Source organism: Carya illinoinensis, chromosome 12 (assembly GCF_018687715.1).
Source record: "Carya illinoinensis cultivar Pawnee chromosome 12, C.illinoinensisPawnee_v1, whole genome shotgun sequence".
NCBI lineage: Eukaryota > Viridiplantae > Streptophyta > Magnoliopsida > Fagales > Juglandaceae > Carya > Carya illinoinensis.
The window spans coordinates 3,627,699-3,654,108 of NC_056763.1; the positions used below are offsets into that span (position 1 = coordinate 3,627,699).

General features: G+C 35.0%; 1 protein-coding gene and 1 long non-coding RNA gene across 2 annotated transcripts; one reads left to right on the forward strand and one right to left on the reverse strand.

Moving 5' to 3' along the window:
• Nucleotides 1–2,967: 2,967 nt before the first annotated feature.
• LOC122290387 lies at nucleotides 2,968–10,784 on the reverse strand. The gene is made up of 4 exons (XR_006236372.1): nucleotides 10,425–10,784; nucleotides 7,880–7,984; nucleotides 4,732–7,786; nucleotides 2,968–3,252 (listed from the first exon to the last, which is right to left on the reverse strand). It is a non-coding gene; the product is annotated as an uncharacterized LOC122290387 (long non-coding RNA).
• A 6,674-nt stretch (nucleotides 10,785–17,458) lies between these two features.
• On the forward strand, nucleotides 17,459–22,960 carry LOC122288904 (PLASMODESMATA CALLOSE-BINDING PROTEIN 3-like). The gene is made up of 4 exons (XM_043095725.1): nucleotides 17,459–17,685; nucleotides 18,089–18,328; nucleotides 18,468–18,501; nucleotides 22,356–22,960. The coding sequence occupies exons 1-4, from the start codon at nucleotides 17,484–17,486 to the stop codon at nucleotides 22,588–22,590; spliced, it is 711 nt and encodes a 236-aa protein (XP_042951659.1). The 5' UTR covers nucleotides 17,459–17,483; the 3' UTR covers nucleotides 22,591–22,960.
• The last annotated feature ends 3,450 nt before the right edge of the window (nucleotides 22,961–26,410 follow it).

Genomic DNA, 26,410 nt, shown 5'->3' on the forward strand with positions numbered 1-26,410 from the left:
AGAGAGAGAGAGAGAGAGAGAGAGAGAGAGATTGACGTTGTTTGTAAAAATTCTATTTTTGGTGTAAATGTGAACAAATTACTTATGACAACAAAGATGTTAAAGATGCAAATGATTTCGACACTCCATGCCCTAAGTCGCAATACCCATCTCACAACAACCCAAAACTCACCTCTCTCAGTACACAAGAAGAAACTAAATTCTTCCTTAAAATATTACCTATGATGCCCTCCAAGGGACAGCGGTGAAAGAGATTTCCACCAGAGCAGTGTTGCTAGTTTGCGTTAAATGAACTCGGGGGAGGGGCTGCGCTAGGCAGATGGATGAGCTTCGTGTGGTGGTGTTGGGCAGAGGTCAAACGCTGTGACACAGGTTGCTTGGCGAGGGAGGAGGGGTGTCTTCGTAGGATTTAAATCTGGTTTGCTCCATTCAATGATCTCTAGGGGAGTGGCAGCGCTGGCCAGACGGAGGAGCGGCGTCGCCGGGTGGTGCTGGGTAGAGGAAGGTGAGACAACCCGGGTGAGGGAAGAGGTATTTCACGGGGCAAATTTGAATAGGGCTCTGAAATTCAAATGGGGAAGAGAAATCAACTGAGGATTAAAATGCACGTTTGGTTTTTTTTTTTTTTTAAAAAAAAAAAAAAAGAACAGAAGCCACGTAGTGAGTGCATTGTGTGCACTGCTACAGTGGCTTCTATTTAGAATAACTCAATGTTCATATCAGCCAAAATCCAAAGAATAATTTTTGGCATCAACCACTGTTTGGCATCAGCCATCACACACTTTACGTGGCCTAAGTAATTTTTTCCCTCGAAATAATCTACGCAGAAGCCACTATTTCGGTGCATCCATTGCACACATGATGTGGCATAGCAAAATGACCAATCTCTCCCTGCAACAGCTGAACGTTCCCTCTCAGATTTCACCAATTTGAAATGCGAAACAAAGCTCCATCTGCACTCTCCCCCAACCCCACCCCCTCGTCTCGCCTATCCTCTCCCCCACCCCCACCGCAGCACCTAGCCCTCAGTCCACCGACGCCTTCGACGTCGAAACCTAGCCCTCAGTCTACCGAATCTCTTCACATCTTTATCTTTTGATTTCTCCCCACCTCGTCCGATTTCCCACCTCGTCTGTGTTCTCCTCTCTGCCCAGAATCTCTCCACAGCTTCATCTTCCATCTTCTTGGTTGGGCACCCTCCGATTTTGTCCAGGTAAATTTCTAGATCTTCTTTTCTTCTTTTTAGGATTTCTAGTTGGGTACGACTATGGAAGGGAGGCTTCGGGTTTTGTGATTCTGTGAGGTGGGTTTTGAAGATATTAGGGCTTAGGGTTGTCTGATGTGTTGTGTGTTGATGCTTTGTCTGCTTTGGGTATTGTTGTAGTTCTTAAATAAATAAATAAAACTACAAAAAATGATATGATCATAGATGCAACCAAAGAATCGATTACGAGATTGCATGAGATATGATCAATACCATCAATAAATCCATTTACTACTTGATTGTATTTTGTTGGTTGTAAATATCTGTCAATTCCTTAACAAAGAACGATGGGTTCTATATTAGAGAATATTTTAAAATATAAACGTTAGACATTTTGCAAGAATGAGAAAGAATGTACCTGCATTCATCTGCCATTATGATAAGATTTTGGGTATTGTTGGAGTTCTTAAATATTATTAGAGAAGATAACAAGAAGTTATAAGGGGTGCAAAGGTTTGGTTTGTTGTAATTTTCAACTCCTGATAATTTTAAGCTTTCTTCTACATCATAATTTCTAGTTATTGGGAATGTAATGTTTTGAACTGGGTATATTTATTTTGCAGCGTGTGGATGGCATTTTGCAGTTCATTGTAAATTTCACATTGAATGTTGAAGCTGTTGGTCACGTCTGCAGGTTAGTCGTCTTTGTTTTGATTTGCTATTCTCAAAACAAAAACATTAATAACATTTATTTTTATTTTAAACTCTTATCTTTTGGAGCGTCTTTGACTTTCAAAAACATGGCAATAGCAATTATGGTTCACCATATAATGCTCATCGCACTGAGAGGAGTTCTCAGGGGTAATTGGAGAAATCATTTTTGAGATACTTTTGCTATATTTCTAGTAGAGTTGATCTAAAGTTTCATTATGATTAATTGGGTATAAAATGAATGATTGTTCAAATTGCATAAGTAGTATGATGAGTGGGGATGCGATAATCATTTTATATCACAACTTGAATGGAAGTGTGTTGTTTGTGATGTTATAGGTGCCATGGTGCTTTGTTTAGTAGTTTTGAACAGCGTAGCTAAAGTGGCTTTGGAGAAACTATTTCCTACATCTCAATTTTTCGTTATTCTGTTCTGGTTTCAGCTTTCAAAGTAACTACCCTTCAGGAACCAAACACTCAAGGAAAGCAGTTCATGCCAAATCTTAGGACTTTCAGGAAGCAAAATCTGCAAGGATAGGGGGCTAGACAAACATATTCTCCTAGAAAGTGGCGAGGGAGCCCTGTTTTCAGAGGTCGTGGAGACAAATACGGGTTTTTATCAAGGGAGCTCACACATAATAGTCCTAGAACTGGCTACCAGTTGGGTTATGTATGGCTAATTGAGGCAGATCAAAAGAATCATCCCTATCTTCTTGATTCTTAATAAGTTTATAAACTTAGTTAATGTGTATGTTATCACATGCAATGTAACTATATTTTCAATGTAGTCCAATTGTATTATGTGTACCATACATATTTATGAGTTTAATGGAAGATTCCCTTGTTGTTTGAAGAGTTTCATCTTTCATCTTGTGGTTTGTGACATTCAGATTTGTGTGTTACTAGGAAACAACTAGTTGAACCGTGCAATATAATGGTGGAGACTGATCATCGATGCACCATGCACCACATTTTTAGAATAAAAGTTGCAGTTTTTTTTTTTTTTATAAGTAATACAAGTTTCAAAATTTTTAGAATACATTCAATACATGTTTGAAGTAATATACTAGTTACAAGAAGCAAATTTAAGCACATTTACAAAATACACCGAGTTATAACATGCACTTTTACACTGCACTCTTTAATGTACATATTTCATGTTTCAAAGTAAGACAAGTTATAGAATTCTCATATGAGACAGTGCCAAATACAAAAAGTGACCCTAATTCCAATCACGATCATCAATGCGAAACTACATCATCAATTATCCTCATCCCTGCCATAATGCCGAAAAGTCTCCCTACAATTAGCTTGAAAAATAGATCAACTAAATCCATCTGTCACAAAAGAAATCAAAGAACATTAATTTTGTTCCCACAATTTTTCAGATTATAAGCTTCTTCATGAACAAATTTAATAGCAACTAATTTAAAAGAAAAAACATGACTAACTACTAGTTAGCCATGCCAGCAGATCTTCTGTATCTTAGGTTGGTTAATTCTTAATTTTCTGTAGAGGTTTATCTCAAATGGAAATCTCAGATTTAAGAAATGATGGCATCAGTCTACTAGAGCCTATTAAGTTCAAGTTTGGTACCATGGACTCCATCAAATTGCTCAATTGAAGGGAGAAATAAAAAAAAAAAAAAAACCTTGTAGATAATGCAGTGGACGGGAAAGTTTTAAATATAATAATCCCACTTGGGGTGTATATTTACATTCAGAACTTTGCCAACATAAAAGTTTAGCAGGCCTAGTCACTGATGAGAACCTTAGAAAGCTGAACAGGGCCACTACTTCTCACATCCTGTTGTTTCTATAGACGGCTCCCATTGCCCAGACAAACCCAACCAAGCAACAACATCCAGGCAAGTCAATCAAGCACCAATCATCATGCCACAGACCCCAGCTCCAATTTCAAAGAGCCAATCAATAAAACAGGCAGAAAGTATTATAAGCACCTCAGACATTGTGAATGCCATGATAAATTGTTAGATGCATTTAGCTTCCTAGATGCACAAGTACATGGAACATTCACAGCGTTTACATGCAAGAACTCAAATTGTATTAAAAAAAATTTGAAAGAACTCGCCCACAACACCCATGCACAAGCAAGTTTATATTTCACAGGTTCACATTATCCATGCACTAGCAAGTTTATATTAACCCATCAACACCCAAAGAGCACGCATTTCCCAGCCCCATATTGCTTACAAATTAATAGAAGTCTTTAAACCCTTAAATTGGCTCTTTAAAACACCTGATCATCTCACATTTCCAGGCATTTATAAACCTTTCCCACTACCATATGGAAAATAATGTCTCAGTTGGTGTCCTTTCACACAGATGGGGATTCTATGATAACATGGCAGAGTAAAAGCACAAAAAAATAAATTAAACTCATTTCTTTCGTGAGCATTGTGATAAACAAGAAGGAAAGAATACCATATTATCTCAACGAATATTTAAAAAAAAAAAAAAAACAAACAAAACAAAAGGATGACCCCCCCAAGCTATCATTATTGAAGAGCGCAAATTTTGCAGCACTCAACTGAAGTATCAAACAGTAAAATACAAAATCAAAGAAAATCACCAACACATAACTCAAATCATTTAAAGAGGTTGTTATGCATAAATATACTAGAGAGACCAATGAATCTCTAGCAAAATAACAGGAAGTTTTAATGAAAAACTACTCGCGTTTGGGAGCTGAGAAAATAAGGAAAAATGAGAACTTGAAAACGGAGATGGAGTATCAAATATGATTTAATAAAGGATTTAAATATGTTATAGAGAGAAATCGAGAAAGCATCGTACCTGAAATTGCAGTTTAGAACTGGGGATCGGACAACGAAGATAAGAAATTTGGATAAAGAGAGATTAGGGTATTAAAGTAAAGCAAAGGCAAAGAAATCGAGGGCATAGAATTAGAGAAAGAGAGTTGAGGGCGAGACAAGAGGACCATTCTTATCTCCATTTCTTTCTCCGTGTCCGCGAAAGTACCAAGAGAGGCTGGTTTGCGTTGAATGAACTCAAGGGGAAGGGCGGCGCTGGGTAGACGAATGAGCTTCGGGGGTGGCGCTGAATAGAGAGACGGCGTCGTCGGGTGACTCTGGGCAAAGGAAGGTGACGCGATGCAGGCGAGGGAGAAGGTATTTCGCAGGACAAATTCGAATGGAGAAATTTCAAATAGAAAAAGAGAAATGGACCGAGATCAAAACGACATTTTGTTTTTATTTTACAAAAAGAACATTTACCGAGAGAAGCCACGTATGAGTGCATTGTGTGCACTGCTACAGTAGCTTCTCCGTAGAACTATCCTTTTCCCTCATCCCTACTGCACGTTCTCTCTCAACTCTCACCCATTTGAAAATTTGACATCCTCTACTCCACCCTCACATCGGGCATTCTCTCGCCCAAACCACCGCGTCGCCCATCCTCTACAATGGCATTTCAGTCGCCGTCGACCTTCCCTCTACCCAGCACCGCCGTTACCGTCGACCCTCCCTCTACTTAGCAACCCCTCCATTCCTTTACATTTCCCCCAAAATGTAAATCAGCGACCTGCAATTCTAGGGTATTATTTCTGCTCAAGAGATCTATGGCCACTGTAGAGGTATTTATTCTTAACTCGAAATTGTATGGTTTACTCCATCTCTATTTTTCTATGTGATTCATAGGGTTTAGGCATACATTCTGAAGTCTGATGTCTTATTTTTATCCTCATTTGAAGTTTGATGTCTTTTTCAAACTAAGCTTGTCTGTATACGATGAAGAAAGTTTCTGACTTCATGATAATAGATTGATGAAAATTATGTAATTGTATACTGCTTTCTTTAATAATCTTTGAAGTAACCAAGTCTATGAAGTTCATGCATGTAAATTGACCAAGTATTTCATGAATTTTCAAGTCATTCAATTTACGGTTTTGACTCTTGTACCAATTATTGAACTCTAAAGAGTCCAAGTTAATTGAGTAGAAGCTCAATAAATTTTTTGATGTGAGACTAGAAGTTTTAACATGAAATAGTTATTACGCCAAAGGAAAGTACCTTGTTGGAATGAATTGAAAGGATATCACTTTGCTATTAATTGAAGATATTGGCCACTAGAAAAATTCTAACTTATATACCGTTTGTTAGCTAGAAGTGCTAGTCCAGTTCTCTCTCATTGCCTTCTAAGAAAATATTACATCAACAAAGCTTAGACCTTCCATGGAAATGCATTTAGGATATTCTTTGTTGCCCGGGTTCTGAATTTTATTAGGATGTTATAAAGATGTACTTGAAGATACCATATACGTTTGAGTAGAGCTGTGATATTATTTGGGAGGTTGAAATTACGCAACAACTTATTGAGGTTTAAAGTCAATTCAATATGATTTTTGCACTTTTGAAAGCCTGTAACAACAACAACTCAGGAGACAATTTCCTGTGATACACAGATTGCTAGCGTGGTAACCTTTAATGAAAACTCTTATATTTCACTTATAATTAGTACATTGTACAGCTGATAATGACTATCTCATTAGCCATCAATTTCATTTACAAACAGATCTTCACTCATTTTCAAAGAACGTCCTACAATGGCCTAGTGAAAGTAATCTTGACAATTTCATGCAGTTGGGAATTGTTTATAAATGTTTATACCTACAGTACATATCTCAAACAGAACATTAGAATTGTTTATAAATGTCTATAAATGCATATTGTTTTTTAGTTTAGGAGGTGTACTTTACCATGTTAATTAAATGTTCGTACTATGTGCAGGGAGAAGTTGCACAAGCGAGATGTGAATTTTTCATATGGGCAAATATACTTCATTTGATAAAGGAGAGCATTCATAGAAGAGACAATACAGTTCGGAAGACGTGGGATGATATACCTTTGTCAGGGCTTTTGCTTCTCTAGGAGGGTTTGGGCATTTTAAAACTGTAAAGCCATTAGAATTTTTTTTTTTTTATTGGCACCTGTTGTTAAAAAAAAAAAAAAGATTTTGGCAATTATGCAAAGTATGATTTATGAGTTTTGTAGGTATGCTAACAGAAAAGAACTACTACTCTTGTTCTTAGGTTGAAGGAGGACAAGAAGTTGTAAACCAAGTAGAGATGGATGCCATATTCTCATAATAAATAATTGGCTCTAATTCTCAGTGCACAAACATTAGAAAATGCAAGCTTGCTCAGTTGATTATTTGGAGTCTTGTTGTTTATAGTTTTGGATTTCGAGTTTGCTCGAGTTGATATATTTGATCTTGCTCAGTTGAGGATTTGAATCTTTTATGATGTATTCTCAAATCAGTTCATCCATTGTATAGTTTTGGATTTCGAGGTTTTGATGATGTATTCTCATACTTGTTACAGTTTTGGATTTCGAGCTTTTAATGAAGAATTGAACTACAATTTTTACTATTGGCATTTTTGAATTTGCTTCTGAAGTTATATTCTTTAGTGATGTCTATTTTTATCATTTACAATTTTTACTTTGCTGCTGCTGGAAAGTTCACTGTTGTTTTTATTTCATAGATGCAATGCTATATAAATAAAAAACACAAAAGCGGAGAATTTGTGAAAAACTCTAGTCATTTATTGTAACATCATCAGTTTGGTAAAGTGTAGCACATAAAGTAACGTCACCACAACTTTACAAGTGACCCATCTAACTACAATGCTTACAAACTTAACCAATCAACTAAGTCCCCAACACAACATTAACAAAACTAATTTTCCTACCTCTTGGTGTTTTTCCTCTCTTTGATGGAATTCACCCTCTCTACTGGAGATCTCTTTTCTTGGCAACTGGACTATCTTTGTCTTCTTCATGAAGGTTCTGGGATGTGCTTGTGGTTCTGAGAATTAAGATATGTTACATTTCTGCCATAAAAAATGGGCAAAATGAGAAAAGAAAAGTTAATGATTAATGAAACTTTTATGTTCTTAAGCTACAATAATAGGAGGGGAACTTACAAGATTTGATTGCTATATATGTCTTGCAATCCATTGATAGGGGAATGGACTATACTTTGTATATTATTTCTCTCACATAACCAAATATATTCATTCATTCCACCACTGCAAAAGGACAATAACAAGTACAAGTAGTTAAGCTGCAGGGTGTATAAAATGGCAAACAATCACAATTATTCAATCTTCCAGATAAATTTCTCATGCAGGGGTAGATGGAAACATATTCTATAATACTGGATATTTTGTAAAGCCATAGGATGAACATGATGTACATAAAGTATGAAACATTACGCTATTCCTAGCCTTCTCTTACTCCTGCATAAACCAGATTGAAGAGGAGCACACTTGAACATTCAAAGCATAAAAAATAAAATTTCAACTTTATCAGGCTTTGCACTGATGGTAATGGCCCTAATAACCCAATAAATTAGGGGTGGCAATATGTCACACGACCCGTTAACCCAACACGAACACGACACGATAATAGCGGGTTAGGGTTTAGCCTGGGTTTGGGTCAAAACGGGTTGACCCGTTAAGACACAATTGCTTAACGGGTTGATAACGGGTTAACCCGTTTTGACCCGTTATGACACGTTAAGAAAGTTAAAGTTACAATTATACCCTTATGTCTAAAAATAAAATTGTTAGAATTTCAATTTTGATATTTTTATTATTTGGATTGTAGTTTTGGACTTATAATTAGTTTTATAATTTTTATAGATATTGTAATTTTAACATTTATATAAAATTATGCTAAATTTAATCAGGTTAAAAAGGTTAATTTCAGACCTATTCAATCCATTTATATAAATAGTTTAAAATGAGTTGTATTGTATCATATTAACCTATTTCGTAATATTTTCTTAATTTATTTGTTTACTTATAAAAAAAACATATTTCGTAATATTTATTAATGAGTCAAAACGGGTTGACACGACACGACCTGTTATGTTAATGGGTCGTGTTAGGGTTTGAGATTTTGACACGATAAGCTTAACGGGTCGGGTTAGGGTTGACCTATATGACCCGTTAACACGATTTGACACGACACGAACATGACCCGTTAATACGATTTGACACCCCTACAATAAATTATATCCATCCACAGTACTTGAAGCTATAGGAGATGAACCTAATTAAACGATAAGTGCTGCCCAATTTAGCAAAATGAATTGATTGGTTTATGCATTTAGAGGAAATTAAAAATGCTCATTGACAAGAGTCAATAAACTAGTTTACCATGAAACAAGACATAAAAACCCCTATTGCAGACCGCTAAAGTTCCTTCAGGCTTCTTTGATTTAGAAAAAAAAAAAAAAAGACCTTGCTGCTGGAAGTGTTCCCATGAGCTGATCAAAGGTTTAAAAGGCTTCCACAAGAAAAAAGTAATTTCTAAATCAATAAGATCTTTGAGATCAGAAGCAAAAGGAGAATAGTGGTAGGGATAAAACATGAGAGAGAAAGTAGATAGATGCAAATTCGAAACGCATTGGTCGTTAATCAAAGTTCCACGAAGTCGAACCTTAATTGGTCATTAATCAGATAAATTTATTGAGCAGTTAGTGCAAAGATTGTTACAAACTTATAGAGAAAATATGACTTCTCATCATTAATTGACAAAGCTATCGAGAGCAACTTTAGAAGGGAATCAACACAAGAAATTAATGGTGGATAAGCATATGCAAGCGACTGTCCATCCCAAAAAAAAAAAAAAAAAAAAAAAAAAAAAAAGAACAAAACAAAACAAAAATAGCAAGTATTTGGGAGTTGGCACTTGAAACAGGCAAAAAAAAGTCTCAAATAGCACCAGAGTTCAAAATATTCTGCTCTACAAAGTAGTGAAAGAATTACACGCTTGTTATGAAATCAAGTCAATGAAAAATTCTAAACCTCAAGCCCAAAAGGATTAAGGAAGCGTCTGAACTCTACATACTGGAAAAGAAAAAAGAGGAACTCACAAGTAAATGATGAAAACAGAGAACTTCAAATGACATTTTTTTTATGAGTAGCAAAAAAATAACATTTTTCTCAGAGAGAGGAGGGCAACACCTACATTTCCCCCAACACAAAAAATTAGCGCCTGAAACCGGAGGACAACACGATTAGGACTAAAAAATAATGCATCACAAATGATACAATGATTCTGAGAATCCATATTTCATATCCTAGCATCTGGCTTCCTCTCATTTTTTCTACATTTAGCGACACACAAAAAGAGTTCACCAAGATAAACTTAAGAGCCATACGGAAAAGATTTACCCACACGATTGAGAATAAATACTTATACAAAAAACGATTGAGAATAAAAAAGAAACTGAAGTCCTATCTGATGTAAAGAAAATAAATTGCCAAACACCAGGGATGGTCATCTACATTTCCTTTCTCTCAATGTCTATATAATCTGGGAAGAAGAAACAAATACTCCAGTTCTCACTTTTCTATTCCTCGGTGTCTGAGCAACAAACACAGAAGAGCAAACTACCACTCGAAATGTAAGATACCAATGGCAAAAAGATCAAAAGGTGTATCCAGGATCTAAAAGTACCTCAGCAGGGAGATATTCAAGAACCGCGGCGAGGTAGATTGAAGCACCAGAGCCTATCCTCTGAGCGTAGCGACCCTTCTTCAAATACCGAGCAATCCGACCCACGGGGAATTGAAGCCCAATCCTGATAGACTTCGGACCGAATTCTTCCTGTCTCCACCTCTTCTACCTCTCGCTCCCCTCGTCGTCTTCACGGCCTCCATCGTTAAGGGAATCAAAATGTTCTTCAAAAATAATTGAAACGAAATGCCTTGGAGGGTGAAACTTTCAGAGCGCTAGTTATGAATTTGGGAGTGCGTGGAATGGAGAGGGCGGCGGCATTCGAACCGATGAAACGCATGTTGATTTTTTTTTTTTTAAGTAAAAAAAGGTGACACGTAAGGTGTGCTACGGTAAATAATGGCTGATCCGTAACTTTACTCAAACCGGTACGAAGCAGAATACTTTTCGGGGATTTACTAGGAGCAGCTACTATTTATGTTACACACTACATATTTATAAGTTTTTATAAGGTGTAGGGATATTTTTCATAAGATATATAGATATTTTTTATAAGATATGTACTGTGCAATAGTAAATAGTAACTGCTTCTAATATTTTCTCTACTTTTCGGTGTCAATTACTTCTTTGGCATGGCAAATACTAACCGTATCAATTGGTACGGTACAAAATTAAAAATATTATTGTTAATGTCTTGAACCAGTTCCTGACTAACGACATATTTTCAAAAATATTTCTTCTCCAAATAAATGTTGTCTGCTCAAGAAATATAATTTTATCCAGAATCGAAATCAAATAAAAAATCATAATCTTTGACATAATTTTATAAACAACTAAGCAAAAACTAATCGAGCGGAATTGGTCAAAATCCAAAGGTTTATCCATCTTTGGAATCAAAACCAAATTGATAGCCCTAAAGAAAGTGGAAATTGGTTGCCAAGGAAATCTGTAGCCATTTCCAACAGATCATCTATAATAATATCCTAGGCCAATATGAAAAAAACTAGCAAAAAAACCATCCGGGCCGGACTATCATATGCAAGAACAGACCATAAGGACATGTTAACCTCCTCTATAGACGGGACAGCACACAAAGCCTCATTCTTTGCCATGGATACAATTGGACTTAGCAAATCTAGACTAGCTGAATCCTTCACTACTTGGGACGTCGATAAAAACTACTGGAAGAATAAAACTGCTCCCTCATGCACCTCATCTGCAGAATCAAGAATACCACCGTCATCAAGCCTCATGTTTTTTTATCTTTCTATTTTTATTTTTTTCTTGAATCTCATAAAAGCATCAAAGAAACTCATTTTAACTCTTGTATTTTTAAGGTTCGGTTTCTTTACATGAAATTCTCATCTTATTATTATAATTTTTTTAAATTTTTATAAAAAATCTAATAAATAATTTAATTATTTCTTAATTTTTTTTAATTTTAAAATAATAATAATATTAAAATATACTATTTTTGTTATAAACTATCTTGAAGTGTATGACCACATTTATCTAGTCGTCAAATGTATAGTGTATAGTGCCAGCATAGTATTGCATAGTAACTGACATAGTGAATGGTCGACATATGCACAGTGCATAGTGCCAGTATAGTACTGCATAGTAACTGGCATAGTAAATAGTCGACATATGCACAGTGCATAGGGCCAGCATAGTATTGCATAGTACGCTAGCATAGTTCCCTTTGTACGCCTATATATATCGTTGAATTCTTTAAAAAATTCATAAATTTCATAACCTTTCTGAGCTCTCTCTTTCTCTCTCCTTTTAAAAGTTTTATAATACGTTATAACTCTCTCTTTTCTATGATTTCATAACACGTTATCAGCACGAAAGTTCAGACGATTTTGAAGCTAGTAGTCCTCAACTTCAAGTAAGTTTTTCAATATATTTTTATATTCCTGATTTATATATGTAAAAAATGTCAAATCTTACAAAATTAGAATTCGTTGCTCTTGACATTTCTGGAAAAAATTATTTATCTTGGATCCTTGATGTTGAGATCCATCTGGATGCGATGAACCTGGGAGATACAATTAAAGAAGGAAATCAAGGGTCCCTGCAGGATCGTGCTAAGGCAATGATTTTCCTTCGGCACCATCTTCATGAAGAATTAAAAATTGAGTATCTAACGGTGAAAGATCCACTTATTTTGTGGAATGATTTAAGGGAGAGATATGAACACCAGAAAACTGTAATCCTCCCAAAAGCTCGTCATGATTGGATGCACCTGAGGTTGCAAGACTTCAAGAGTGTTAGTGAGTATAACTTTGCACTCTTTAAAATTAGCTCGCTATTGAAATTATGTGGTGAAAAAGTCACTGATGATGACTTGTTAGAGAAAACATATACTATTTTTCATGCCTCGAATATGCTCCTGCAGCAGCAGTATCGAGAGCGAAAGTTCAAAAAATATTCTGAACTCATATCTTGTCTTCTATTAGCTGAGCAAAATAATAAGCTTTTGTTAAGAAATCACCAGTCACGTCCTACTGGTTCTATATCATTCCCTGAAATGAATGGTACTAGATTTACATCATTCCCAGAAGCGAATGGTGCATCTCTTCAAAGAAAACGAGGGCGTGGACGTGGTAGAAAAAACTATGGAAGTGGAGGTCCTACAAGCGACCACACTAAAAGGGACAATAATAGATATACACCGTACCACCAGAAGTGGTTCAACTCAGAAAAGGGCAAAGGTCCCCAAAACAAATTTTTAAAGAAAGATGAAGATGGATGTCATAGATGTGGTATGACTGGACATTGGGCTCATATCTGTCGTACAGATAAGCACTTGGTTGACTTATATCAGTCTTCTATAAAAGAAAAAACAAAGAAATTTGAAACAAATTTTACTTAACCATCATATGCTTTAGATTCTATAGATGGAGAAGATATTATAAGTCTTGATGTTTCTGATTTCTTTGAAGATTCTAGTGGTAGAGTTGATCATGAAAGTGTTTCTTTTTAATTAATGTATTTCCTTTATCTTATAATAAAATATTTTTATATTCTGCAATATTTTGTAGTAATGAAAGTTTTATTTATTCTTTTATACTTGTTATAAATTATTGATGATATGATTTATCTGAGAATGGAAATGGAGCATCCCTGAAGGATCGCCCTAAATCAATAATTTTATTGAGTATCTCATATGAGTGATACTTGTACCAAAAACTCATTATGATTTATGCACCTGAAGTTGCATAATTGAAATTTTGGAAAGAATATATATTTGAATGAATGTCTTGAATGTGCTCCTGAAGTAGCAATATGAAATGCAAACGTTCACAATATATTCTAAATCTGTATCAGTGACTGAGCAAAATAATGAGCTTTTGATAAGAATCATTATTCACGTCTTACTAGATCTACATCATTCCCTGAATTGAATGATAATGAATTTATATCATTATATTCCCTGAAGTGAAAAGAATGATGCGTTTCATTCAAAGAAACTAAGAGATTGGACGTGATAATGAATATCTTTTTGGGCCAGAAGCTCGTATTGGAAAAGCTGTAAGCTTTTTCTTTGAGATGATATTATACAAATTATTGAATCAAATATTATGATGCATCAAAAGGTGATATGATTCAAAATATTTGTATCTTTTCATGGTTATCTTGATCATCCAAAATCAATTACGATAAGTCGAATGATTTTCATATGGACGTCCATAAAAGAACCAGAAGATTCTTCTACTATAAAGTTTTACCACCAGAAATGAAAAGAAAAATTTGCTTGAAGCAAATAAGATGAAATTATTCGACGTTATCTTGATTATTATATGTGAACCAGAAATTCAGATGATAATTAAATTTTGGATACAATAAGATAAAAATGTCTCATATTCTAGCTGCTAAAATCACAGCGAGGATTGAAGTCCCTGTAGGACAATTAAGAAATTCAGCAGTCTAAAGATATGTATAAAGGCATGTGAGACTTATCGATACAAAAGATAGAGTATCTTAAAAGAGAAATGCACAAATAATTTGGTGTTCTTGAAGAGGCCATACCCACAAAACAAGTAATAAAGTTCATCCAAATTCTCTGTATAAAATTCTCCTATATAAACTCTTGAAGAGTACCTCCTGAAGAGGTTTTTCATGAAAATGTCTTCCCTTGAAGAGGGACATGTACATGAAAATAACGAGATCTCGTTACATTTCATGAATAATGGAGAAATTATGGATAGAAATAAAATTATTGTCGACAATGTATTTCCATATGAGATGGCAATTGACATTATCAGAAGTAATGATAAAAGTGAATCAAGAATCATCGATGAATACAACGTAAAATATTGGCCAAATTTGAAAGAAACAATTCCTGCAGAATTGATTCACTAGTAAAATATGATGCATCGGGACTTATAGTCCAAACACCTAAAGAGGTGATGCTTGTTGAATGTCAGTGGGTATTTATGAAAAGAAAATAAAAATGTGATATATAAATCACGAGCCAGTTTCTCAATTCCTGCAGAATTGATATCACTAAGTAAAATGTGATAAATATGGACTTGAAGTCCAAACACCTAAAGATGTGATTTTTATTAAATATCAGTAGATATTTATATGATATAAAAAGCCTGAAACTTTTAATATGAAAATGTGATATAGAAATCACAAGTTAGTTTCTCGAAGAAATAATATTGATATGATTTTAAAGTGGTTGAAATCATATTGAGATTTTTATTAGCTTGAAAGTTACCGAGAGTTTGGATATGCATGATTAACTGCAAATTTATATAGATCATTGGATCATGATATATATATGAAAATCCCTAAAGGATAGAAAATGTCTGAAACTTCTAATATGAATACATCTGGAAATATGTATTCTATTAAGTTTAAAAGATCCTTATATGATCTAAAGCAATCCGAACACAAATGAAAACAAGCTATTATTGCAGTTTATATATATGATTTAAATGTCATTGAGGCTCCAGAAGAGCTCATAAAAACTGTACATATTTGAAATATAAATCTGAAACTCTTACGGCTTTAAGGGGAAGATGGATGATGTTATGAAATACCATCTTTTAATACAATTAGTATTTCAGATTCATATTATGGGTTTTATATGAAATGTGCATTATTAAAGAAGAAATAAAAGGGAGCATACAGAACATCTACCAAAAGATAGAAACACAAATATGAATATTTGTGAAATATTATTTTATTATCTTGAAACAAGAATTACAAAAATTTGAGACACTTTGCCTCATTCTTCAAACGCTCTTGTTCTTCAAGAATCTGCATAGCATCCCTATCTAAAGGGATGGGCAATCGAAAAGAAGATTTAAGCAAGGATTTTAAATTCCTATTCTCTTTCTTTATTGATTCTATCTTTATGTTGGACTCTAGAAGAAGTCGCTGAAGTATAGCAATATTCTCGTGGAGATTGTCAACTCCACAAGTTCTGGATTGCAGTCGCTGAGAAAATGCGATAATGGATGATGAGTATCGGGTTCCGAGACTCACAAGCTCATAGATAGCTTCATTATCTGACCTACGAGTCAGATCATTATATTGCATGATAGTACCTGTGGTAGAAGCATGAACAGCTGATGAACAAGATGCAGAATACCTCATATATTGACCCTGAGAAGATTGCTGAGCCATTGCAGAGAGAGATTGCAGGATAAGAATGCAGAAAGAAATTGTAGAGTAAAAATGCAGTATAATTACAGAAAAGTGAAGAAGATGAGATGCGAATGAAGATGAACTGAATATCTCTTTTATAGAGAAAATTATGATACAGCATCTCTCGTGAAGCAAGAGAAAAGAGATGGAATATAGCTTCATAGCTTTGCGGCGCCTGACAGCTGCGGTGCCTGACAGCACGCCTGACACCTACAGAGGAGTTGAAAATCTGCGGTGCTTGTCTGATCTTAAAAGGCTGGCCACCGTTTTTATTAAAAAAATAAGGTTAGCGGTTTAATGTTGATGAATTCTCCACTAACTGTGTTATTTACAAAAACTCTAGAAGAGTACAACTCCAGAAGAGTAGTGATGAGTAGAAAGATCTAGTTGTGATTATTTTATCAACATGGATCAAGTCCACAGTTAGTTGGATGTATAGATGCGAGTTATCTTTCAGATACACAGAAGAAGGTCATTGCAATTCATGAGAAGAAAGTTGAAATTGATATCAAGAAGGTACGGTCAAGTAAAAATCTGGCAGATTTATTCACTAAAGCATTACCAACTGCAACATTTAAGAAGATTATGCAGAACATTGGAATGCGGAGGTTTGAAGACCTGTTATCATACACTACCAACTACAACATTTAAGAAGATTATGCAGAACATTGGAATGCGGAGGTTTGAAGACCTGTTATCATACAATTTTCAGGGGAAGTAATGTCTTGAAGACTTGTGCTGATTGTACTCTTTTTCCTTCGCTAAGGTTTTATCCCACTGGGTTTTCCTTTGCAAGGTTTTAATGAGACAATCCTAAAACACTCGGCGATACACATGAATACTGTCCTCTTTTTCCTTCGCCATTGGTTTTTTCCCACAGGGTTTTTCCTTGGCAAGGTTTTAACGAGACATATTCTTTAAATATGGTCATCCAAAGGGGAAGTGTTATAAACTATCTTGAATTGTATGACCACATTTATCTAGTCGTCAATTGCATAATGTATAGTGCCAGCATAGTACTGCATAGTAACTGATATAGTGAATGGTTGACATATGCACAGTGCATAGTACTAGCATAGTACTGCATAGTAACTAGCATAGTGAATGGTCGATATATACATAGTGCATAGTGTCAGTATAATACTGCATAGTAAGCTAGCATAGTTCCCTTTGTACGCCTATATATATCGTTGAATTCTTTAAGAAATTCATAAGTTTCATAACCTTTCTGAACTCTATCTCTTTCTCTTTCTTTTTAAAAATTTTATAATACGTTATGACTCTCTCTTTTCATGATTTCGTAACAATTTTAATATTTTATTTAAACGGTAACATAATCTGCGGATAACCGTAAAGTATGTAAGTGAAAACGGCGACACTGTGATCCCACGCTATATGCGTCTACATCACCTTTACGTCTGTACGACATTTTTGTCTAGATACTTCTCCTTCTCCACTGCTCGCACAAGGCCTTTCCTCTCAAGACTCCATAACAGGACAGGCTTTGCCTCCTTTCCTAAACGATTAACTGTTCCTTGTCGAATCATGGCTGTCGTAGCTTTTCTAGTGCTCATCTTTGCCATCACTGACCATTCATGTAAGCTCCTGTCTTTATACTTTTCTTTTTTTTTTTTTTTGAAAAATCCTGCAATCTAAGACCAATCTCTCTCTCTCTCTTCCACACCGCATTTCTTATTTTGTTTCCCTGTGAATGCACCTTAAAGTTCAATGTTTTTATAAAAGGCGGTCCATATTCGTAGTTAGAAATGGGCGCTTTACTATATCCTGTTCCCCACATAATGTCGGTGATCTACACCGTTTCCTTTTCGTTATATGGAGCTTTAGACTGTTTTTCTAGATAAATTTTCGCTCTTTCAGTTGGTATATATAGCTCTCATATGGGCTAAAATCTCTCCCTTGATAGCTGATCTGCTTTTCTTTTCTTTTCTTTTTTTTTGTGGGGGGGGGGGGGGGTGGGGGGGTGTTTGGATTGTGGGCAGGTGCTACATGGTGTGTGTGCAAGAAGGGATTGAGTGACTCAGTCCTGCAGAAGTCATTGGACTATGCGTGTGGAGCTGGGGCTGACTGTAACCCTATCCATCAAAATGGGGTGTGTTATCTACCCAACACTGTCCAGGATCATTGCTCTTATGCTGTTAATAGTTACTTCCAAAGAAAGGGTCAAGCTCAAGGGACTTGTGATTTTGCTGGCACGGCAAGCATTTCTACATCTGACCCTAGTAAGCACCTCCTAATTAACTCTCTAGCTCTCTTTCTTTTTGACACCACTCATCTAAGAAATAAAAGAAAAGAACTTAATTTGAACTCATGGGAACTCAATATTGCTCTTGTCACATGCTTTCTATTCGTGATTTTCAGGCCATTCTGGTTGTGCTTACCCTTCTAGTGTCAGGTATACTACTTTCCCTTCCTTTTTTTTTTTTCCTTGTTTTTTCCAAAAAAACTGGATAAAAAGAGATATAATTTGTTATTCCAAAACGTAAACAAACCCCCCCCCCCCCCCCCGGGGGGAAAAAATACAAAAAAGAAAAATAATAATAATAATTTAATTTTATTGTTAGGATGTGTCTGGTGGGTCATTTGTTAGGTGGGGTTTGATAAATGTCACAAGCAATTCAGAGACGCATTAGTAACCTATGCACCATAGGACAAAAGAAATAATAACAACTTGGTTACACCTTATTGCCCATATAGCTAAAGAAAACCTATTGCACTCAAGTTAAAACTTAGGAATAAACGTGTCTGCATAACATTAACTACTCCGAATTGTCTGCATAACCCCACACGGTTACTTTCAAGAGGTTTGTCGACATGTTTGTACGCAAACTCTGTTATTGGAATTGGCAATTTTCACAGCCTTGCAACATTCCAACATGAACAAATTACACTAGCCTCTTCACAAACAAATTTTGGCTAATTCCAATCACAGAACTTGGTGTTCAGAGCCTTAGATTATTCCAGCATAAAAATTTATGCTGGTTCTGGGTTTGTTGTTGGCTTCTTTATTGATTTGGAGCATTTGTCTGATTTATTACCTTGTATAGTTATGCTATAAACTGAGGTAGTACTGGAGATGCTTGTCACCATTATGGTTTGTTCATTGGTTTCGCCTTGGATTCTAGATTAACAGAGCTCTTCATAAACAACTTCAGACACAACTCGCATAAACTTGACTTGAATTATTATAATATTATTTTTTAATATTATTTTTATTTCAAAATTTGAAAAAGTTAAATTATTTATTATATTTTATGTGAGAGTTTTAAAAATTATAATGATTAGATGAGATAAGATAGTTTGTGTAACTAAACAAAACCTAGTGGCCTGGTGATTGTGTCCTAGATTTGACCGATTGTGTACTTTTGTTTTTTATTAAAAAAAATTTTAATAACTAAAAAAGTGAATAGTAATAAATTTATGTATTTTTTAAAAAATATTTGAAAAAAATAAAAGTATAATATAATTGCACTTTTCATTAAAAATGGCACAATTTTCGGTGCTGCATTGTGTTTAAGATTTATGAAAAATGATACTTGGTTCACTCATTGTTATTGCCTAAAGTTATTCAAATATTTTAATTTTTTTATTTTTCATTAATAAAATAATTATTAATGAAATTATATAATTTTAATTTTTTAAATGATTTAAGAAGTTAAAAAAGTTATGCTAGCAAACGCTGTCATCTTAGTAGCAATGCTTAAAATAAGAAATGACATTTACAGTCGTAATTATGCAAATGTTACATAATCATTTAAAAAAAAAAAAGAATAAATATATAATTGATAAAAAAAATAATTTTTTAATAATAAATTAATTTTAAAAAGTAATTATACAATATTTATACACGATTGTACGGAACATATACCCTTGCCCAAGATGAAAAAAACTATCATTTATAATTTTATTTAGAGCGATGCTAGTCAAGTTATTGTTAGGCTAAAATTAGCTTCTTCTTTTTTAATTTTTTAATTCATAGAAAAAAAATATATCTTTACCTAATAATAACTTCTTTAATTATTAAATAAAAATAATTAAAAAAATGAAATATCCACTAAAGTAATATGTTTGTTTTATTTATAAGGACTGTTAGAGTAACTCCCGAATTGTTATCGAATGTATGTATTTTTTTATTCATTTTTTTTATATTTTTAAATAATTTTTTTTTTTTTTTAACTTTACACCATTACTTAAAAAATTTACTTAATTACTAAATAAATAAATCAATTCGGTAGAATTTTGGCATCCCGAATTCATTTCTCTTTATTTATTAGAGGTTGAAAGGACAATGATGTCGAGAGTGAAAAGCTGTGGCCTCGAGAGCAGAGGGGTTCAAGTGTGCATTTAAACCTGTACGCATTAAATTCTTAAAGAGCCGTGCTACAGCTCGAGAATGGCTGCCGACAAAATGAATTGATATTTTTTTATATTTTTGAGTTTTGATTTTGTCTTATATTTTTTTAAAAATTACAATATTATTAAAAAAATATTTTTTTTAAATTATTAAATAAAAATAAATTTTAAAAAAACTTTATCGAGATCCATCGGTAGGATTAGCTCTCCTCACTTCTCATAACCACTACTATCCACTTTGATAGAGGGCCAACGGCTTTGCGTGATGTGAAAGCATTTGATGTGAGGAAAATCGGGTAGTAGCATTCGACTGTACTATTATTTGGTGAGTAATACTGATCGTCATCTTAATCCTAATCATTCCATGATGTGGCATTAGATAATTGGAGATTATTTATTATATTTTACTTGTGAATCTATCATCTAATACCACATCATAAGATGATAAATGGATTTTTTTCTAAATTTAATGAAAGACTGCTGTTAAGCGAAGCAAATATCAGTGCATATTTGCTATAAAGGAAGTGATATATACCTTAGTCCACTTTAAGTGAAGTGACTGTTATGTGGAAGGGATGGAAATTATGCCTTCAAGACAACCCTAAATTGGCTTCTTTTCCTGCAAACTTGTTCTAAATTTATATAGTGTGTACAATTTTACCTTTTTGCCTTAGCAAGTGCAATCAAGTATATCTATAGAAGAGAGTCCAAATTTCCTCAATTAAATAGATCAACAAATTTAATGAAAAACAGAACCTTTTATTTGGTGTTTCATGTCTTAAGAGCAATGAGAAGAAGCTAGTTATGTAGAATAATCCAATGCACCAATGTTCATCATAATTTTTTGTAGATTATGGAAAACTCACTGTATTAGAGGATATATATTGAATGTAACCCCTAAGAGTTGACTCAAGTAGTAAAGGCCTTAGGCTTAGGGGTATGCTCCCCCTAGGTCTAAGGTTCAAATGTCTTCGGGTGCAAACAATCTCCAAAAGTCATCAGACTGGAAGATTTTTCTCTTTAATTACCCGATGTGTACTTGCAAAATACTCCTTACCACAGGCTTGTACAGCCCCAGGATTAGTCGGGATACTATTCCAGACACCTGATGCCAATAATATATATATATTGAACGTTTTAAACGACATGGAGTGGTGGTTTTTGGTTGATTGAATAGAAGTTCCATATTAAACTAGAATGTTCCTTAATCGATCCACTCCAAAGGAAATTCATTTGCAAAAGGTTGAATTAATTTATCTTCCCACATCTGGTGAGTAGGGTTTTGACAAGCTGAATACTGTTCAATATTTGTTCTCATGAAATTTCTAAACGGGTGTGCTAGTTCGAGGGGTCAATATCATTGAAACACCCTTTTCACACTGGATTATGATTGATATGTGGTGTTGTGTTTGAAATTAATCATTGGGAAGCTACACTTCATTGCACTTCATTGCATTCTTCTCTCTCTCTCTCTCTCTCTCTCTCTCTCTCTCTCTCTCTCTTATTTTTATTTTTTATTCTGCTTTTCAAAAGTTAAAGGACTTGAGAATGAACTTATCAAAAAAAAAAAAAAAAGCGCCATAAGAATTAAAAACTTCCAATCCTAAACTCGCCTTGTTTTTGTTTAGTAGCTTTGTGCGGATGAGAAGTGAATGCGTGTAAAGCTCATGTTTCCCACAAGGTGTAATACTTATTTTGTTTACATATAAATGTTTAACTTGGTTAATCTGAAAGTAGTAGAGAACTCTTAAATCCTGAAACAACTCAAGTTTCTGTATTTTACATTCTTCTATGATTTTACAATCCACCCATGTTGCCAAAGATTCAAAGATGTAGTTGCTTCTACATTTCTGGTTTTTAAGTTGGGTAAATCTTGATTTTCTTTACTTAACTCAGCACTGCAGGCACCAATACAACAACAACACCACCATCTACCACCACACCCAGTTCTACCACTACCACCAGTCCATACACAGCCACACCTTCCACTGGAGTGCTAGGAGGGATGGGCATGGGCCCTCCTGTCATGAATACTGATTACAGCCATGGTGGGCTTAGACTGTTTGACACTTCATTTTTCTCTTCATTTATGACCCTCTTGTTCACAGGCTTGATGTTTTGGCGGGGTTGAAGAGAAAAAGGAGCTAGCTAAGATGGTGGTGGGGCAGGGTGGACAGAGATGATACTGGATTTCACTGTCTAGTCATGAGTGCTATGCATGTGATTCTGCTGTTGTTTTGTAGATATTGTCTGAAGACAATTCTTCTAGGCTTTGTTTTTGCCTTCTTGCTTCTTGGTGTAAATGAGTCCTTTTGGAGGTATTGCGCTGTTTCTGGTGGGACAGTAGGAGTTGAGTTCTCTTCTTTCTGCTACTATTCTGTTCTCCTTTTGTGCTTCTAAAGGACTAGTAGTATATTAGTTTGACTAGAACTGGGCACCCAATGTTCCTAGTTAGTAATTGAGAACTCTGTTAACTATCAATATGACTGTTTAAAATACTATCGTATTGTTTGTTATCCTGGACGCTGCCAGTATGGCTAGTGGAGTATTCAGCATATTTCATTACTATTCATTATTTTATCATTACTTTTTATTTATTTTTTATTATTTTGTATTACTATTTACTACTATTTAATAGTTTATCATTACTTTTTGATTTTTTTTTCCTACCATTTCAAAGAATATTTGATATCACCTCAGTACTCAAACACAACCTAAGTTTTAAAATGCATACCATTTACATTTCTCGAGTTTCTAAGTCATCTTCTTTACACTCATCAAGCCATCTCAACACTATTATAATTACCTTAGGTTCGTACTATTTTATTGCTTATTTAATTTTATTATTCTCTTAATTATAGTACCAACATTTTTCTTCACCCATTATGATCATTCTTATCAATCACTTCTACTTATTATTTTATTGACCATTTGTATCATCCCATCCTTTTGGAGCTTGTAAGGCTAAAAGAATCGAATGATACTAACCTTAAAACATTATATTTTTACACCACACATAAATGATTCCATAACATTTAATAAAGAAAATCATGCTACTTGGTTAGAAATGAAATCTCTCAAATTACATTGTTTGGTAGGAAGTATTTTTAAATGAAAATAAAAATGGCTTGTGTTAGAAATTCTTTGAAAGTAGTAAAAATAAAATTAGAATTACTTTCCTCATAGCCTCGAGTCTCATCGTCGTTGTCATTTCCCTAGATAGCCTCTTCATCCACAAATTCCTTATAAAAATGCTCAACTTGGATGGAAAAAGTATAAAAACAAAATTAAAATGAGTAAAATATTTACTAAGAATCACATCATACAGTAAACATAATAATAGTCTAGGGTTCTAGTTAACATTAACATTCTTGAGAAAATATTACCTTAAAGTATATATAAACATTTACCTCAATGCATTAAAGAAACATTCAATCCTTAAACGTCAAAGTAGTAAGTGTTCATTTCCTTAATTACTGTTAAGTACTATACCTCCATATGTTAGGGTTAACAATTCTTGTGGTTAATGGTTCTTTCCATGACTAGAAGATAAGAATCTAGCCACCTTAGAACTAGGTTAGCACTAGGTAAACCTTTAAGAAGTGCTCCCTTTCAAAAGAATGAGCACTCAGCATATGAAATTAAGAAAATTGACATCTCAAACGCAAGGGAAAGTTTTGTCAAATGGACAAGGCAAGCAAAAGCCTCAAACAGGCAACACTCAAATAAGCGTAGCCCAAGGTAGGCAAAGGAACAAGGGAACGAGTAACTAATGATTAAGTGAACAAGGGAACGAGTAACTAATGATTAAGTTAGCGCTACTTCAACCAAGCAACAAGCGAGTAACAATGCGAGCGAGCAACATGTTGCAAGAACACATTTCAAGGCAAGTAACAAACAATACGGTGCAAGGTTAGTGGGACACCCAAAATATTGAAGTGCCAATAAATAACATGGGTGTGCTCAGAGAGTAGCAGTTAACCTTGCAAATAGATCATACTCAAACTATAAAAATGACGTTTCTACAAGGATCATGCCGGGAGAGAACGATCATAGGCTCAAGTACGTCGACCCGACGTAGGAGTTTTCCACTGCGTGGGCGATCATAAGTGGAAGATTGCAATCCTCGCCTCCTTGGCTGAAATTCTGTGATAACTAGAGCATGTCCTTTCGGCTGCTGTCACGCTGCCATCCAATATACACTTGGAATTTGGAGGACTCGTCAATCCAACAGCCAACCTATGTCATGAACTTTGAGACTCGTGATAGGTTAAATGCTCTATATACCTTACCTCACTTAAAACTTCCTTCACACTTTGGGATTTTCAAAGAGCTTAAGAGAATCTCTCTAATGGAAGGAAAAGATGAAAAACATTCCAGTGGTCTAAGGAGTTAGCATTAGGAGCTGCAAAGTGCAGCCAACCCATCACAAAACACATTGCAAATGCTAGGTTGATGTCCTAGAGCAAGGTGGAGATAAGTGTGTAGTTTCATCAAAGAAGAGCCTGAAAAGGCCACTAACCAAAAAGGCGTGAACAAGAAACCACAAAAGCTTGTAAATCTGACAAGACAAAGAGTTACCCACCAAGGCGAGCAACAGTCTAGAAGAGACTAGATAAGTGAGGGTGCTTTAAGGAATTACACGAAAGTGCTCAAAAAAAGTGTCAGTACAGCATGCAGAAGCCCCCACTCCATCCGGAGGGTCATATCCAGAGTGGTTTTGCGATGGAAGGTGAAAGCTCAACGGGTCATGTCATCTAAACATAGTAGTAGACTCAAGCTATGATTGAAACCCTCTTTTGAGGAAGTCAGAGGACCAAGCATGTGGACCATGCTTGGTAGCCTCTCTCTATCATCTTGTAGTATATGACAAGGAAGGATTAAAGAAAGTCCTAACCACAGATCCAGAGTCAAAAAGAACATCTGACAATCCCACCCTATTTAAAAGACCTAGACATGAGACGAGATCTCACTTTTGAGACTTTATTCACCAAAGAGCTCGTGAAGTCAATTGCTTCAAGAAGTAAGGAGCAAATCAGCTACAAGAGGATTTTCAAGGTAGAGAGGTAGGTTAGCTTCTACGACAGCATTAGGAAATATATTGCGAATGTTGTGAGTAAGAGGCATTTCATTATCTCTGTAACTCACCCCGGCCCCAAAATAAAAAACAAAAAAAAAATTCTACAAGCATGAATAAATGATGTGAACCCCAATAGACTTGCTTTGAGACCCAACAACAATACTGGAAAAACAACCCCAAGAAAGCCAAACTCAGGTATATGGATGGAGAATCTAGACCCAATAAGAACCCGTTCAAAGAACCTAGATTATATCAAAATCTAGACCCATTGAAGAACCCGTCTCAAGAACCTAGATTACAAAGGAAAAACGCCACAAAGGTTTTGATTTACCCTTGATAAGTTCAGAAGTTCAAAAAGAACAAGAGGAGGTCACTCAACTCTCAATCACAATTCCATATAGTCTGCCTCTCAAATGAGGTTACAAGTGATTTAAATAGACAATCCTCAAAAACCCTAAGTAAACAATGCGTTGGGTACTGTAGCGTGAACAGTGCCATACGCCGCGCTACAGTTACTTCTGAAACCCTAGTAAGACATAAAATTTTAACTTTCCAAATAAACCCTTGGCCAAAAATACAAGGCCTTCCCAAAAATAACCCTAGTCTATTAGAAATAAGACATACGTGGGCCAAGCATCCTCAAGCCCACTTCTTCTAGACTAATAATAAAATACCGTTAAACAAATTGAAAGCCTTAACAACAATAGGCCCAATCTCTAAGTCATGTCTTCCATAGCTTGTATCAAGTGGATCAAAACTGGTTCTTTTTCCTTGAAGCCCATCTTGAGTGTTAGGCTCTTCCTAGTTTCATCCCAAGTGGATTGCACCAATCCTTGCATTGCTTCCTTGATCTTCTTGGCTCTTGATCTTG